This window comes from Frieseomelitta varia, unplaced genomic scaffold, assembly GCF_011392965.1.
Source record: "Frieseomelitta varia isolate USP_RPSP 00005682 unplaced genomic scaffold, Fvar_1.2 scaffold_827, whole genome shotgun sequence".
Taxonomy (NCBI): domain Eukaryota; kingdom Metazoa; phylum Arthropoda; class Insecta; order Hymenoptera; family Apidae; genus Frieseomelitta; species Frieseomelitta varia.
The window spans coordinates 186,967-205,188 of NW_025110620.1; the positions used below are offsets into that span (position 1 = coordinate 186,967).

The window sequence follows — 18,222 nt, forward strand, 5'->3', positions numbered from 1 at the left end:
AGGTGGCACGGCATATTCCGAGAACCAGCTGTGCTCCTGGTTTTGCAAATATTCTTAAAATTTTCACGAGCGAATAACCGGAAAAGGAGCAGGTTTCTCAGGCTGAAATTTTGGATTTAGTATCAGGAGAGCATGGCAATCGAAGAGGTAGCACGGCAAATACCAAGAACCAGCTGTGCTCCTGGTTTTGCAAATATTCAAAACATTTTCACGTGCGAATAACCGGAAAACAGCCGGTTTCTCAGGCTGAAATTTTAGGTTTAGTATCAGGAGAACATGACAGTCGAACAGGTGGCACGGCATATTCCGAAAACCTGCTGTGCTCCTGGTTTTGCAAATATTCAGAAAATATTTACGAGCGAATAACCGGAAAAGAAGCAGGTTTCTCAGGCTGAAATTTTAGATTTAGTATCAGGAAAGCATGACAATCGAAGAGGTGGCACGGCAAATTCCGGGAGCCAGCTGTGCTCCTGGTATTGCAAACATTCCTAAAATTTTTACGCGCGAATATCTGGAAAAGCAGCCGGTTTCTCAGGCTGAAATTTTAGATTTTGTATCAGGAGCACATTACAATCGAAAAGGTGGCACGATTGGACCCCTCCTTCAGCGGTGCTCCTGATACACTGGTTTTTCTAAAAAATTTCAATTGAAAATGTCTCGATTACCAGATGATATGTGTCTATGTAATTTTCGTATTTTGTGTGAGGAGGACTGGGCTACCTATGATGTAATATATTCCGCTTCTAGCGTTTTCCTGATACCGTGATGTTTTCAAAAAGTTTGAAGCTGTAGAGAATGATGTATATGGACCATTAGTATATGTCATGTGGGATGATATTCAAGTACAACACAACTGACTTTCTTTGCTCTCGTATTCAGTTTATTCACTTTTGGGGATGTTTGTGGGTGTTAGTGCAGGATAAAATTATCGTCTGACTCGAATTATCTGTTAACACTTTTATTTGTTATGTTATAAGAATTGCAGAGAATATCTCCAGTATCTGTTCGCGGCGTATCGCACAGTTTTTTTCGTAGTCGATGTCTGTCCGAATTTCTCTCTTATTCGTTCCATGTGACTGTCCTAATTTTTCTTTCGAAACTTTTTCGCTCTGAGGAATACTCGATTCCCGTCTCGAACATCCCTAATTGGCTAAACCGTTTTTGAGTTTTGACCAATTAAGTTGTCACGAAATTGCGCCGTCTACTCTTTGCGTTCTAGACGCATTTTCTCTGAGGGTGGGCCTGCAATTTTGCCGGGACCAATTTCCCCGAATTGTGGCGGTGTAGCAGGGTTTCCTCTGGGCCTCACTCACTTTCTCCAAGTGTTTTCCAGATGTTGATCTGGGTGGTCCTTAGGAATGCAAGAGTTTACGACGCTTCGAAGAAATGCTATTGAGGCTGTATTTCTAATATAAGTGCGGACATCCGGTCTTACGCACTGCAAAACTGACTTTGTCCTTTTCAATTCAATAGCGTCGGCTCCACGTGAGTCGTAAACTTCTAACTTTTCTGTCTGAGAAAACGTCTTTTCTCTGACATCTGCTAGTCCCTACACACTTATCATCGAATTTACTTATGGACTAATTATCCCTAGATGTCAGTTTTTATTATTAAATGAGGGTTGGAAAGAAATTTTCACGATTTTACCTGATTTAGATTGCGTAGTTCTTAGCTTGATATCGTTTTACAAACATTACAGTTTGTAAAACGATATCAATTACCAAAACCCACCACGTGGAGGTGACTACACACGGGTTTCATTATTATAGATATTACTGTTTTGTATATTTGTCACACAAATCTCGAGTTACTTTTGTATTCAATTTGAGTAATTTGTTTGAAAAAGATATGGCATTTGTGAAATAAATGATAATTGTTTTATCAATCTAGGGACTAACTTAAGATTTTTATTGAATATTCTTGTTTAACAAATTAATAGTAAAAGGCTAAAATATTTTCCTAATTATTTCGTTACGTTCAAAGAGGAATACTGTAAGTATCTAATGATATTTAAATAGCAATTATATTGTTTGTCTAATATTACCTATGTGTATACAGAAATGTAATGTATATTACGGTAATTATTAGAGAATGGTAACTATCAAGATGTATCTTGTACGACTACGGTGCAAGTCATGGCAATTGAACTCGTATTGAAGTTCAAATAGTTATGATCAGGTGCGCAATGATCATGATCATTTTATAACACAACACGAAAAAAATCAAGCGACTTACCGATTGTTAAACCCAGGATTGCAAATTAAAATTTGGTTGCGTTGCACTTGATTGTGTCTAACGCTTCTGAATTTCTTGAACATCTTCTGATGTTTTCCTTCAGCAATGTACGCGTTTGAACACAGTCCATATGTTCACTTTTAACTTACTTTAAGCACTGTTATCACTTTTAACACTTGTAACACTTTTTAAATATTAGATAATATTTAATTATTATTTAATTTAAATTAGGATATTACGAAATATTATTTAAATATTTACTTCTAACATTTGGTTGATGTGCACGCGACGAATGTTTGATTAGTTGAAAAATTTCTGTCTCGATATCAAAGTCAACCGAATCTTTCGGTCGTCAATGATATGGAAATTAATTCTTGGAAATCTTTAATACTTCGAAATACAGCTTTGCTATTAAAATAATTAATAATTTGATAATTTTTAGATTGTTTGTTGTTTTACAGCCTCCATTAATTTAAGGTACAATAAATACTGTAATTTTTATATTTTAGCTATTTCTTTTCTGGCAGAAAAATCATAGGAAGAACTTCTATGAATTCTGAAATTAGACGTGTAAAACAGATGGTTAGGTCTACATGTATCCATAGGGAAATTTTGCTTTTAATGTTTCTTCAAATACGGTATATACAATAATCGTACTCGTAGACCGAATTCTTGTGCAAATTCATATTTTTAGAGATATAATTTAAAAAATACAATTTTGATAGATCTACATATTAAATGTTGCAGGAAACACTGTATTTTGAATGTTTCTTCATGTTATGTGCATTCTGTGTAATTCTCGGCGCTATAAAATTCTCTATATTCGCCTAAGAATCCAAATTCAAATTAATATTTAAATAGCTAATTATATTGTTTCAAGAATACGAATTCACTATTGTTAGTAAGGACAGATCAAGCATCTGCCACGCAAAAATCAAAATCCATTTATATTGTAAGTCAGCATTTCAATTTCAAATTTAATCCTTGTCCAGAGTAATCCAAGTTACAATTGTTTGAAGTAATCGGTACTACGTAACTCTTCCCTATAGCATATCTCCGTCCTCGAACTTACCTTTAGCAAAACCTGATTCCTACAGTTGATACCTCCGCTGAAAAAATACCCGTTCGATCTATACTTGAGAGCCTTCAGTTTATCCTTAGAAAACCTCGAAAGCAACGGAATATCGGGGGAGTTTTAGTATCGACGATCGCTGACTCAGACAAGAGCGGAGAAATCGGCGATAAGATAATTCCGAGGAGGTCAGGATTGCATTGAAAATTCTATCCTCGTGGCAGAGGAAGAGGTTTTCCAATCGTACGAAAGAGAGGTTTAGGCTTCTGAATTAGATCCTGGGGCGTATCATTATTTTTTCTTTTTTTTTTTTTTTCTTCAAAATTACGATCGCGACTATGAGGGAAGGCCGCTGTTACTTTGTTTGCAAAAAACTTTCTTACACGAGAAGACTCTGAGATCCTTCCTTGACACGTAAAGTCCCTTACATGTTTATCATAGAAAAACAAGGTAGGCTTCGTTTGGAATGAGACTGTAAAGAATTCATATCCTAACCTCGTATTCATATGTAAGTATTGTACATGTGTGATATTAAATATTTTCTTTATTTATATCCACTGTTTCTCCCGATTTTATAGTCAATTTTAGCGTTCGTATTATTATATTCATGTAACAATATGTCTCTTCGAATAATTACACGTATTCTCGAGATAAATATTTTGTCAAATAATCTTGAACAACAGTGTAACACGTATTTTCTATTTTCTAGTATTAGTGTAGCGATCGGGATAATTTTTAATTACAATCTTTCACAAGTAGATCCATGTAGAAGTAGCTACGTCGAGCTATATTCGACCATTTCTACTTAACGCAGTGCACAAACTACCCGGCTGACGAAGAAAAACGATTAAATATCATTTAAATAACGATGAAATATCGATTTAGAACTTCAACTCTCCGATATATTATTCGCAATAACGATTTATCGCCCCTTTCATTTCCTCGCAATTCGACATTTCGCGCAATAAATATTTCAAATGCAAATTTTCCGGATAGTAATGCCTGGATCTGTCTGTACATCCGGAAAGTGGATTCTCTTCTGCAGAGAGCCAATCGTTGTCGGTGTATAAATAACGCATACGACGTTTGCTGTGATCCGACAAATGAACGAAAATTTTCGACACTTCGCGAGAAGTGACGAGACAAGTAAAGAAGAAATAAATCAACGAAAGTTGCCGTGTTTGACTTTTTTTTTTTATCCTTAGAGATGATTCAACAACTTTTCAGATTAATTCACACGTATATTGGACAAACTCTTTGTATCAAAAAGTTTCTCCCAATGCAAGGAAATTTAATTTTCTCCTCAACTGCGAATTCGTTAACCGACATCACACACAGCTTCCTGTTTCAAAACTCGACGAACGCAAAATTTCATCGCTTTGAGGCTATCTCCGTTTCACTTTACCTTTGTTTTCCATTAATGAACGAAATAAAAGAAACACGTGTTTACACCTGTCGCGTTAATTGAACGAATTTCACTCGAATTATCATAAATGACGACGCGCTCTTTGATTTGTCACCGTGCAACCTTTCTTGAACGTTGTTGTTTGCCGTTGGATCGCGGATTTTTATGCGTTTGCGAGCGCAGGGAACGTGTACGCAAAATTATACGAAATATCAGGAGGCAGAACGATGGTAATTAAATTACGCGGATTTTTCTGGAAATTTTTCTCAATAGAATTTAGAAAGAAGAAAATTGCTTTCTCTGTTAATTATTACACAGAGTATCGCACTTGGGATATTCTTATATTCTTTTTCATGTTACATGCATTACTGTGCATTTCTGCATCTTCGAATCAATTTCTTCTTCAAAGCACTTCTCGCAATGCACAAAAATCCGCTGTCTGATTATAATGTTTAGCAACGAAAACAAATTTCCAGTAAAGCTCCAGTTCTTTAATTATATTAATTATATTCAAAAAAAGAGAAAAGAAATTGGAAATTGCACAAAAATTCGTCTAGTTATAAAAGTATTTAACGTTGTAGTATTGATAAAGTATTTCGCACAGTTTTAAGCGATGGACTAGCCTCGCCTCTGAGCGCCTCTTATTTTATAAGCGTTGATTCACCACTTTCCTGCGTATTCGAACATCGTTCATCGCGACTAGCCGAATGAATTTCGCTAATTTGAAACTTGCACAATTAGTCAACGCGTTCTTTTAAACGCCAGCTGGGACAGGCTCGATAAAAGTTATTGGTTGTATTAATTAAAATCGATCAAGCAGCTCGTTAACCTACTTCCTCCGTTAGTCTAACGTGCTCCGTTTGAAATATTAATCCGTAGCTGAGACGCGAATCTTCCTCCCATATCTTTGGATTTTCATTCCAGCTAACGGAACGTGTTCCTCTTTCGAATGCCGCGGCTTTAAATCAAAATTTCGCCGCGATCAACCGCCTCGCGATCACTGAGATATCATGCGATGCAACGTTATTCGTACAATTCCACAAACGAGTTATTTCACGACACAAATATCCACAGACGAGATACAGTATAAAGTACTCGCGCCAGTCAATGAAAAATATTTCCAACTGTTGCAATTTTGTGGACGGAACTCGTACAACAGTTTTTCCAGGCTTTACTTTAATGATCCGTACTTTGATAATCTTAACGATTTTACATCGTTTAGTTGGTGAGAACGTAAACGTTAAAATTGAAACGTTTCTAAAATCATTGAATCGAATTTTATGTATATTTTTAATTTTATTTCGAACTTGATTCAAATAGCCATCATCTCACGTCAGTGTCTAAACATTTCAAAGCAACATAAAAGAGCACAACATTAAATGTTTCATTGATTTCTAAAATTAAAACACTTCCATTATAATATAAAAAAGGAAATCCACATAATATTATTAAAGAAAATATTATAATTATTCTTTTTATAGGATAAATATAAAATGTTCCTTTATAAAAACGAAAATTTTGAATTCCATTTTTATAATGAATAAATCTTCCTACACATATAAATATTATTGATTTAAATAAAGCATGAATAAATAAATGAAAGAAGCTTCCGTGTAGTATAGTAAGATATGCTAGAATGAACGTAGTAATTGATTTCCGAATCTCGTTTGTATAGCACGAATCTGTTCGTTGTAGCATAACTGCACCGAAATTAGGAGTAATTCGTTCTAGAACCACAGTGAAAAGCCAGATTATTTCTACTATAATGAACGGAAGAAAAACGTAATATGAACTGTACAATGACAAATAGTAGAAATAATATAATTTCCTTAGTATAAAACGTGAAATGGTAAAAATTTTATATAGAATCGTCTTTCCTCCTTATCTTGTTATTGTTAAAAAATATTTGAATGCATAAATTAACGACTAATTATATAAATAAGTGCTATTCTCTAGATTTTAGATGTTACATTGTCTTCAGATGTTTTCTTGTGTTATTTTAACTACTAAATGTGTGTTATTCGTACATGTATATGTACAAACTTAGTGTAAAACGTGAAATGGTAAAAATTTTATATAGAATCGTCTTTCCTCCTTATCTTGTTATTGTTAAAAAATATTTGAATGCATAAATTAACGACTAATTATATAAATAAGTGCTATTCTCTAGATTTTAGATGTTACATTGTCTTCAGATGTTTTCTTGTGTTATTTTAACTACTAAATGTGTGTTATTCGTACATGTATATGTACAAATTTTTCGTACAGCAAGTAGCTTATGCTAAAAAAAAAGCTAAGTAATTGAGCAGCCAAGAAAATACAATTCCATTTAAATACATTTAACATTTAATACGAGCAAATTTCCCGAAATGTTCGAAAATTTCATTTGTTCTTTCCTTTATTTTGGTTATAGTTGGTTGTAGTTATTTTCCATACGATATTACCAACCGAGAGAGAAGATCACATCCTCAGTTACCGCGCACCGAAAATACAGTGGAGTAATTAGCAGAGCAAAAATCAACATCGATATTCCTTTGCGTTTAAGTATTCTGATATTTCATGCATGAAAAATTACTATTGTAGCATTCGTCCCTTGTAACGTCGTTCGTTGCAATGCAACTCCGTTTCGATTTCCCGATTAACAAACGTATCGTGAAACGTCGACGTTGCTGAAATAAAAAAAAAAAAAAGATGATATTGTCACGAGGGATAAACTTAGGAAAAAAAAAAAAGAAAAGAAAAGAAAAGAGAACGAAAGGGAAAAAAAATTTCCGTTTGCGGAAATGTCGATACGTTTATCACAGAAAACGTGTCATCGTTTCAGGGACACGATCACGATCGGGGACGAGGGCAGAAAGGAAATAACAAAGGGCGAGCAATTTCTATGTGAACGTCGTAGCCGAGCGAAGTGACGAAATTGCATTTCTGGCGCGGGGTATCGCGTCGACGCGAATATGCATACCGTTCTCGTCGACGGAATTGTTTCCCCGCAACGATACGAGGACTCCGCCGATGGATAACCTCGAGGATACGGATCTTTACCCCCATCGCTATCTTTCTCCTCGAGCACATAGGATATCCTATTTTCTTCGAGAATCGGCCTCGCCAACTTTCGAACCATTTACAGCCTCAAAACTACTTTTTTTCTTCTTTTTTTCTTTTTATTAACAGACGTTCATTTTGTGCCAGTATATACAGTATTTACGTATGTACAAAGGCATGACGAGTAAAAGCTTATCGGTTTGAAGTGTTCTTAGATTAAAGGCTCTAATTTTGGAGCACGTGTAATCTTAAAATAGAAATTTGCTACGTTGCACTTGTTGCTACATCAACAGTAAACAATCGTTAATTTTGGGGGTTATGTTTTTTTTTATTATTATTATTATTCAATAACTATAGGGGTTATGTTTTTTTATTATTATTATTATACAATAACTATGGAGGTTGTTTTTTTTATTATTATTATTATACAATAACTATGGGGGTTGTTTTTTTTATTATTATTATTATACAATAACTATGGGGGTTATTTTTTTTATTATTATTATTATTATACAATAAGGCACGGGATTGTACAATAATATTTTGGTTATGTGTAAAGGGTGAGGGGAAGGGGGGTGGGAACGTTATTCTTATATATAATGTTTTATATTAGTTATTGGTTATGTTCATTAAATATTATAAGACTATAAAATTGTTGTGCTGCGCTGTATAATTATAGCTATCTGTAATATTATATTAAAAATGTTTTAATGTTGATTATCTTAAAGTTAGCTTAAACCTCGAAACTACTCGATTCAAGGGGGAATTCTTTCTGCCAAATGGAAAATATTTCACAGCAGATGTTTCGCGCGTGGGGGAACGTAACGTCTTTCCTCGATGATCTCGTTTTACATTAACGAAAAATTGAACCTGTTTCATTGAGCATTGAGTGAACGAGCAATTGAACTGTCTCATCCGTCCCTCACTTTTCCAACTTAATTTCTCCCATTGGGATTAAATTGACACGTTGGTAAAAGAAATTAATGTTTATAACGAATTGTAATAATTAAATAATAATGAAATTTTATTTTTATTAAAATTATTTTATTTTATTAGAATGGTAATAAAATAACAATAAAATTTTATTTCAACGAAATAATAATAAGAATTCTATTAAGAATAAATCGATCAAGTTTCTATATTAAGATTGCATCTAAAATTCACACAAATTCTGCTCTCAAGTATAATATATTCAATTTCATATCGTGATCTTACCTTCTCTTGTTCTGTTTAACGTCTGAATGTTTTCATGAAATGTCTGGCATAAGATTAAGTGAAATATCGTGGAAAGGATGATCAATGAATGAAAAACTTCTAAAGGAAGCAACATTTCATCATTGTTAAATACTCGAATGATAAATAACCCTCCGCTTTCTATCTCGAACCTTACAATCGCCTCAGAAATATTTATCACTCATAGTTGCACAATTCCTTCGATAAACTGGCGGTTTAATCGAACTCAAAGGCTGCCCGTTCGATACTTGAGAAGCATCGATAACTTTGAATAACAAGAAGTTTTCCTCTTTTCAGCGATTCGTAAATAGCGAGAGGCGAAACGTAAATAATGAAATCGTGTATAATGCATCGCTCCACTTTCAAGGTTCAAAGTGCGACGAGGCTTTTTTTTTTCAAAGCGACTCGTATAATGTCAAGCAACATGAACGTTGCCGTTCCGTCGATCGGCGAAGGTTTCCAGCGAAGGTTTCTATCTAAACCATTCGTCTGGAGGCTGCAATTAATCCAGCAGAAAAATGTCCCACGGTCCCCCGTTATTAATTCGAGGGCGTCGCGATGTCGACGGCTCTACTACCAAGGAATTTCATTAGATACAAGATTATGCAAACAAGTGTACCGCTTTGCCTTCGCGCGTCACCTGCAAGTTCGAATTAGGAAGTATCGTAATAACGCAGGGGAACGTTAGGCACAGGACTCGCCAAGTTTCTGCACCTTGAATAAAAGATAAGGCTGAAAGTTAACTCCCTCGCCAGCGAGTAATAATTAGTGGGACTAAACGATTATCCAAAATGTCCCGTTATCTTTTAGAATCTTTTTTGAAGAAATTTGGTTCTTTGACTTTGAAACGAAAAAAAAAAAAAAGAAAAGGAAATAATCGTAATTGAACGGACTTGTTTGTTTCGTTTCTAATTTTAATTCCAACTAACCGTGTAGAATATATTGTATGTATGTATTAAAAATCGGTAGTTTTAGTAGTTGAAGTAATTTGAAAGACGCGTGTTCACCTTGAATGAAAGATAAGAGTAAAAGACATTTTCTTCGCCAGCGAGTAATTAGTGGAACGTTTATCCAAAAGTTTCGCAGGGGATTTTCTGAAAATTTTCCGCTATCTTTTCGAAATCACTTTATCGAAAATAAACTTTTTTTTTTAAGACAATTACTTAGAAAAGTCTCTTCAATTTTCTTTCAGCTTGCTTATCGAAAGTTTCTCGACTTTCCTAAAAAATTTTCCAAGAAATTTTCTAAACATTTTCTACTGTCTTCCAAAATCTTTTTCATCGAAATCAAGCTTTTTCGACTTTATTTTTTGTTTCTATTTCTTGACATGTATCTTTGTCAATTTTTTAATTATCATTTAAAATTAAATTCTTATCTCGAACCTTATGAAACTACATCAGTTTAATCTGGCATATTTAATTCAGGATTATTCTTTTCTATCAGCATCGTTATAAAGTTTCGTGAATTCGTTATTTTCGAGTTAGAACTCTCGTTTTAATAAAAAAAGCGCGAAAGATGTCTCGTTCGTCGCGACGTATGAACGATATTAAATCACGAGATATCTCGTCAGTGCAGTGGTTGCAAAGCGGTTAATTAAGTACCCGCAAAACACGAACCTTTATGACCGCAAAAAAAAAAAAAACCCCCCTCGAAATAAATTTCCCACAGAAATAAAACTTTTGACTTTAATTTTCTGCGACCATCATTAAAAAAAAAAAGTCTAACCTCAGAGGCATAAAGAACCTGTGGTAATGTTTAAGTTTAGAAAGAATTTGTTTAGAATCCACATCAAAGTGGAGCTTTCCCCTTGATCGTGAACTTTCAAGAGGAAATACCTGTGACTGCAAGTTACTATTTCAGGAAATTTGAATTTGTCCACTAATCGAATTCTAAATTACAGAAATTCCTGTGTTTGTCGCAGGAAGTATGCATGGAAACAAATTTTACAAATAGAAATTTAATATTTGGTATTAGACAAAACAACGCTGGTCCACAAAACTTGGAGAATACAACGATCGTTTGTATTTTTCCTTTGCGAATCCATTTCATTTTAATTTAATTTAAATATTAATTTACTTGTGTATGATGTATTAAATTAAACAATTTAATGATATTCAAAATCGAATAAAACGGATGAAATATTAAATTATAACCATTGTTGATCATAGAGATTATTCTGTCGGATTGTTCTGAAAATAAACGATATATGAAGTAATTTCAAAAGAAGATGCATACCACGAATTGTAAATCTGCTTATAGAAGCGCATATGTACAGATTAAAAGACATAATTGCTCTTCATTATCATTGATGAAACATTTAATGAATTATTAACAAAGTATGTTCTCTAACAGGATACAAGCTGAAATGCACAAACTGATTCAAATTTACGAAAGATTTTATATTAAAAATAAATGTAAAGTACGTCGTCTCTTTTTTTTTTCTCAGAATCACGGACAATTCGTCGAAATTACAAATCCGAGGAAGCTAATTGTCTGTCACTTGAGATCGACTCGATTTTGACGTGAAACGCGTAACTCCGTTAATTTTAACTCGCAAGGTGCACGCGAAAATGGACAACATCAAAGAACTTCAATCTTAACGGCCGGTTTACGTTCGTAGCATTTTCCGTGCTTTTGACGAAAAGTCTCGGATATCCCTCGCGTTTCAACGAGGTCGGACGAACATGCGCGGACCTTTAAAATGACGGAAGACGGTGATATATACATATTTAGTTTAAGGTAAACCGATAATTGAACGTGCAACAAATTCTGCAAATCCGGACGGAAAGTCGCGCGTAAATCTCGGAAATTCACCATCAAGCCATTGGGCAAGAAAAAAAAAAGAAAAAAGAGAAAGAAACGAAACTGTGAAGATATCGCGAGATAGAAAAAAAATCAAGACGAACACGTGCGTTAGACTAATTGAACATGAAAGGAATTGGATCCTTTAATATCCGGCGACTCTCTCTCTCTCGACCTCCAGCCCCGTTCACAGCTCGCCGAACGATTAAATTGAATTATAGGTGAAAATTCTCGAACGAGAAACGCCACGCCTTTTTTGAGCTTGGTGAAATTAAAGTCACGAGATACGATCGGCGAGGTGAATCGCCGAACAATCATCCGGAACGGATGTAAACTGTACGCGACTCGATGCGAGGGAATTTCGAATTCGATTGAACGTGTCCGTTCGAAGTTACGGCTTCTACAGTAACGAAATTAATTATTCGGAGTATTCGGCTAATGAAGGGGGGAGTTGCATCGAAATAAGTAGCTTAGGGACGAATGGGCCAGACAGGCGGACAGATAGCCGTTGGAGAAAGCGATGGCTGTCGTTTCTGCCGAATTTCAATGAAATGTAATTAAACGCTTTCCAATATGTTCAATCTCCTAATAACGCTGGGATTGGCGAGTTTTGGGAAGATTGTCGACAACGGAATTAAATTAATTAAATTAAACTCGCGTTGGAGCAAGAGAAACGTGACGTTTCAACGTGATTTCAACGAGAAAAATATGCGTCATCGTTATTTTTCTATCACATAACCGATTGCAAAGTGCATAATTCAATAACAATAAGATTGTACGGTACAACTGTCAGTAATGAAAAATTGTCAATAATTTAAACTGTTGCAACTTCAGCGTGAAAGAAAATCGGTTTAACTTTGAAATTGAAACATTTCATCTATTTCGAGAGTTCGTTTTCTTTGAAGATATAAAGGACACTTCTAAAGAAAAATTTTTCCACGATCGAAATTGCCTTTTTACAACGGTTCGCCGATCATAACGATATTTAATCGGGACGATAAAAATTCATCGAAATTGCTGAAAAGGACGATTCTTGTTGAATGTTGCAGGATATTGGCCATTCGGAGTGCTCTGGTGCAACGTCTACGTGACGTGCGACGTGCTAGCGTGTTCCGCGAGCATAATGCACATGTGCTTTATCTCGCTGGGCCGGTATCTGGGCATTCGGAACCCGTTGAGAACACGGCACACATCTACAAAACGGATGGTCGGCTTCAAGATCGCGGCCGTGTGGCTGCTCGCCATGTTGGTCTCCAGTTCCATCACGGTGTTAGGTAAAATAAATTCCAGCTGACTGGAGATTAACTGAAGATTAGCGGCCCTTATATTTTTAATTCTAAGCAAAATTACAATGTTGCAGTACTATACATTGTACGACGAAATATTACAGCAGAGTATACGACATGTATTCGTTTTGTATCCCTGCTTGCAAGTTTTGAAAAAGGTTGACAGCTAAAAGAGTGGCAATGAGAGCGATATTATAAAATTATATATATTATTTAATAATATATATTATATATTATTAGTAAATAAATAAATATATATAAATAATATATATTACTTATTTATATAATAAATATATAAATAATATATACTATATATTATTAATAAATAAACATATATATATAAATAAAATAAAATATTTATTATTATTATTATTATCATATATAATATATATATGTAATTTTATAATATATATTATATATTATTAAACAATTTTTGTTTCCGTGTATTTATCAATTTAACTGCAGCCAATCATAATCAATCTCAACAATACCTACCGTGTTTCGAAGTTAGAAAAATTGAAAAGATCCTTTACAAAACAAAGAATCTGTGAAGCTCATTTACAACTGGACTTCTTATTTAAGAAGTTAATCTCTCAACCGGGGAAATTCTTCTTTATCCATGTTGAAATAGCTAAAGTTTTACAACAGGTGATTATTTCCTTGTATGTTAATCATCTCGTGATGACAGAATGTATCATCGCGTTCAAAGTGTAGGTCGTTATGACAGAATATGTCATCACGTTTTATAGTGTGTGTCTTATTACCTGATGGTTGAATCGCGTATTCATGATCACTAGGCTGCGAATTTTTATGCGTTTTTAAATTTTGTGCATGAACATAATTAAAGAGATAGGAACTTAATTACAAAAATCTACGGAATTATGATTAATACCCTGCTTTGGATATTTTATATATTTATATATTTTATTTTATTTATATAAATTTATTTATTTCATTTTATTTATATATATTTATTTATTTCATTTTATTTATATATGTTTATTTATTTTATTTTATATATATTTACACAGTACGCACATTGTGTGTATTTCTACTTTCTACCAATGCATAAAAATCTACAGTCTAATCCATAATCATTGCTATTATTACATTATATGCTCCTGTTCAATATATGTGTAAAAGAAGTAACTTTTGTCTCGAACATCTTTTGCAGTTTCATAACGTAAGTTCGAAAAATAAGAGAATTTTCATCCTCTTAGAATGAATTACCGCGCTAAAAGAAATCGCGTAATATACACTCGTGCATGCTCTACGTTTGTGTAAAAGTTTCATAATTTTCTGAACTCCCTGAGATTGGAAATCGTCTCTTGGAATTCGATTATTTCTCTTATGGGATTCGATGGTGTGGAATCGTTCGAATAGTTTCGTTCGAAACAATAATCAAAGTTCCTCTTTTGGGGGAAAGATCATTGCACAAGGGGTGAATCGGATGAATCGGTCTCGAGAAAATCGATTTCCTTTAAGCATTTCACCGAGTGACAGCGTAAACGAGAAAGTTTCATGCCGACTCTTCTTCTTGCCGAAGGCTGCTCGATATTCGAAACTATTTCAAATACGGTGCAATCGAGGTGCGAATGACTCGATAAAATATTACGGTTTTGCTCATATGATGCTCACGTTCCATTATTTACGAACTATTTGCATTTACTGTTTGTCCAAATTGCAATTTTATCCCTCGCATCTCGCAATCAGTGCATTTTTACATTGGACAGATCTGTAAAACGAGGAGTCATTGTAAAAAATATTGTGAGTACCAAATGCGAAATTATTATATTCAGGATATTCATGAGATCGTGATACCATCGGCCAAGAATTTAATTTTACGCTAGAAACAAAATTGGGAAGAAATAATAACTCGTTTTCACTGAAGGCTTCTTGAATTCGAGTGTACTTAAGCTGATTCTAAATTGAAAGAACAGAAAAGAGATTGTTCTGAATGCGAAAATAAGTAAAAAAAAAATGTAGAGAGAAATTTTTTTACAAGATGCTTCGTTTCACAAAAAAAATTTCATTTCAAAATCTACCAAACTATATTGTGTACCAGGCAAATTCTTTATTGATGAACTAAACACGTTCAAGCTCTATTTTCTTGAAGACCAGGCTTTATTCTACATTTCTCAAGTTATTCTTGTACGTAGAATATTGTGTGCTAATTGTAAGTCCATTTTTAATTAAAAACATCTCAACTCTGTTTTTGAAATCAAGGTCCCAAAAGTTCAGTCTACATTTTTCATTTTATTTCTCTCAACTTTCTCATGTCGATCGGTCACTTCTGTTCATTTTACAAAATTCAATATTATACATTTGAAAAGAATGTTCAAACTTTACTTTCTCGACAACGAAGTCTTAAATGAAAAAAATCTTGTTCTTTCTTTTTGGTTTTTACGTGCAGAATATTTTGCATGATTACAGTGACATCCTCTATACTTTTGTAACACATACTGCTTGAAAATGAAGGAGAAACATATTAAAAAAATATATTTTTAAGTAAAAATAATCTAAAAACAGACAGAATTGACATTTACAACGTTTGAAAACTTAAACGAATAACAAATTGAATTTTCTTTGTAACAGTGAAATTGCACAAAGTATTTTCTACAAATACAATTTTCATGAATTTGGGATAGATTGACACAAAGGAAAAGAAGAGCAAAAAATAAAAAATTTTGCGATTGAATTATTGTCCTCAATGATATTTAGCAATAAAAACAAATCGATTTTTTGTGGACAGTTTAAATTTAGCGAACTTTTTCCTTTCTTCTGGAAAATTTGACGATTTTGTCACAAAAATGAAAAATTTGATATTTTCCATAACTCCAAGTATTCTTTAAATCATAAACGTACCGTGGATTTGAATTAGCGGTTCAAGTGAAATCAAAATGATTTTATGGTTTGAGAACCAAAGAGAACGAAGTTGCGTTGAAGACTTCATTTTCGAAAAAAAAATCGAGTTTAAAAACTTGTTAAGCGTACGTGAATTTGCCTAATCCCCGACTAGATAGGAGTCGAAAATCGATAGGAGATTGCTCTACGTGCGAAAATAAAAATAAAGTTTGGAAGTGTAGGGTAAAGTTGTTTCGTTGAAAATTTTTGGAGAAAATGGAAATCAAATATATTTAATCGAAAATTAATTTGCTTAGCACATACACGTCTGCTAAGCAAATTTTCAAATTCAATCTTCTCAAAGACAAGGTTCCGGGAAAAATATTTTACTAGGCGTTTTTTCGAACAGTTTTTTCGCATTTTTCTCGATCAAAATTAATCAGGTACACGTGTACTTCATAAATATTAAATTTCTTTTTAAGTTTTAAAAGGCTCGCGCGCATAGTGCAAAGCAGGTTTTTAATAAAGAAGGGAAACTATTATTCGTTCTGGTGAGTGGACAAAGGAGTATAAATCGGAAAAGGGGGGAAAGCATAATATTTGCGTATAAAGTGTAATGCAAGACTACGTGTTAGATTTTGGATATGAAAGTTAATAACATACGTCTCGTCTCATTATACAACTTACAAAAAAATATGCAGCAGACTGTTCTATGTCTAAACTGACAGAGAGACAACAGTATTTGATTAGTGGAATTTTCGAATAATGAAACAATCATTTTTCTAATATTAAATTGCATTTATCATTAATTTCAATATTTAACAATTTTACATTCTTTTAATTTTGTTAACATAAATATGTACATTTTATACATGGTTCGAATTATCTTTGGTTTCGGTGAAGACGTGTCCTCGTTATTTTCATTTGCTATTTTAGTTTTATGTCATAAAATTATATATATATATATATTTTTTAATAAAATTTTCACTCTCATATCTTGGTTGTGTCATAAAAAGACACTTGTCATTTATCGTAATAAATATTCTGTTCAGATGATAGAATGTTCGGATATTAGAGTATTTGAATGCAGAAGACTGCACTGCAAATTACTTATTTTTTTAAATAATAGCTCCTATTATTACTTTGACCAAAATTTGACTTTTACTCTTTCGGCCACCCACCAGAAAATTGAGCTGTTCGCTGTAGACTGCGACAAACTTTTCGATCGTGTAAAAATAAACCCATGTATTTACGTTTCCTCTGTAAAACCGAAAATTGTTAATTAAACGTCAGTGCTAACGTCAACGTGCATACTCCACGATAATGAACAGGTAAAAAACAAATTTCATACATCTCGTGTGTGCCCTAATTTAACTACGTGTACACAGTGTTCAGATTTCACTCTGAATCAATCCCTCTATCACTCCTACAGAAAATTACAGTCATCAGAAACTATGTGAACGATCGATCGAGGTTACTGTTGGTTTTTCAGGTATAATAAATCCTTTGAACATTATGCCTCGGCAAGGAGCATGCGTGATCAACAACAGAGCGTTCTTCGTATTCGGTTCTTTGATTGCCTTCTACATCCCCATGATTGTCATGGTGGCCACGTACGTTCTGACAGTGCAGCTGCTCAGGCAGAAGGCTCGTTTCGTTGCAGAGCATCCCGAACGGGATCAATTTCGAAGGTTGGGAGGCAGATACTTCTCGACGAAGGCTTCCTCCACTACTTCGGTTACAGAAACCACCACATCGTCGTCGTCTACGCGGTACACGTGGAGGACTTCCGGTGTCGGAAGCGAAAGGTAAATAAACCGAAATACCGACTGTGGATAGCATGTACTCTCAATTGGAAAATCACAGGGATCGAAATTGTTAATTTTTATAAGCAAGAGTTAACTCGTGAGTTATCACTTTTCTGTTTCAAGTTAAATTTCGTACTTCGTTTTAACGATACAGTTTTAACAGTCATTCAATCACTAACCGCGCATGATGAGATATTTCGTCATGCCAAGAATATATACTTTCGAGAGGAGAGATTTATTTCAAAATGAAATGGAAAGAAACAGATCGTGAAATAAAAATTTCGATATTTTGTAATTTACTCTTTAACAAAAAAGACAATTAACAATATTAATAGTGAATAGTTGAGTATAAAAAATAGCCAATAATTAATAGTCAAAAGAAATTAAAACATTTGAACAGTTTTGTTCGATATCTAGGAAATTATTACCATCCAAATTGACGATTTGATGTATTATAAAATTATTCCTAGTTACCAGTCGTAATTATCTTTTATC

General features: G+C 33.8%; 1 protein-coding gene across 1 annotated transcript in view; it reads left to right on the forward strand.

Moving 5' to 3' along the window:
* LOC122536381 (5-hydroxytryptamine receptor 2B) overlaps positions 1-18,222 on the forward strand; it is a 65,535-nt gene that overhangs the window by 40,457 nt on the left and 6,856 nt on the right. Inside the window, exons 4-5 of the mRNA XM_043668711.1 lie at positions 12,839-13,063; positions 17,412-17,727. Of these exons, the coding sequence (XP_043524646.1) occupies positions 12,839-13,063; positions 17,412-17,727 (541 nt within the window). The remainder of the gene's footprint in view (positions 1-12,838; positions 13,064-17,411; positions 17,728-18,222) is intronic.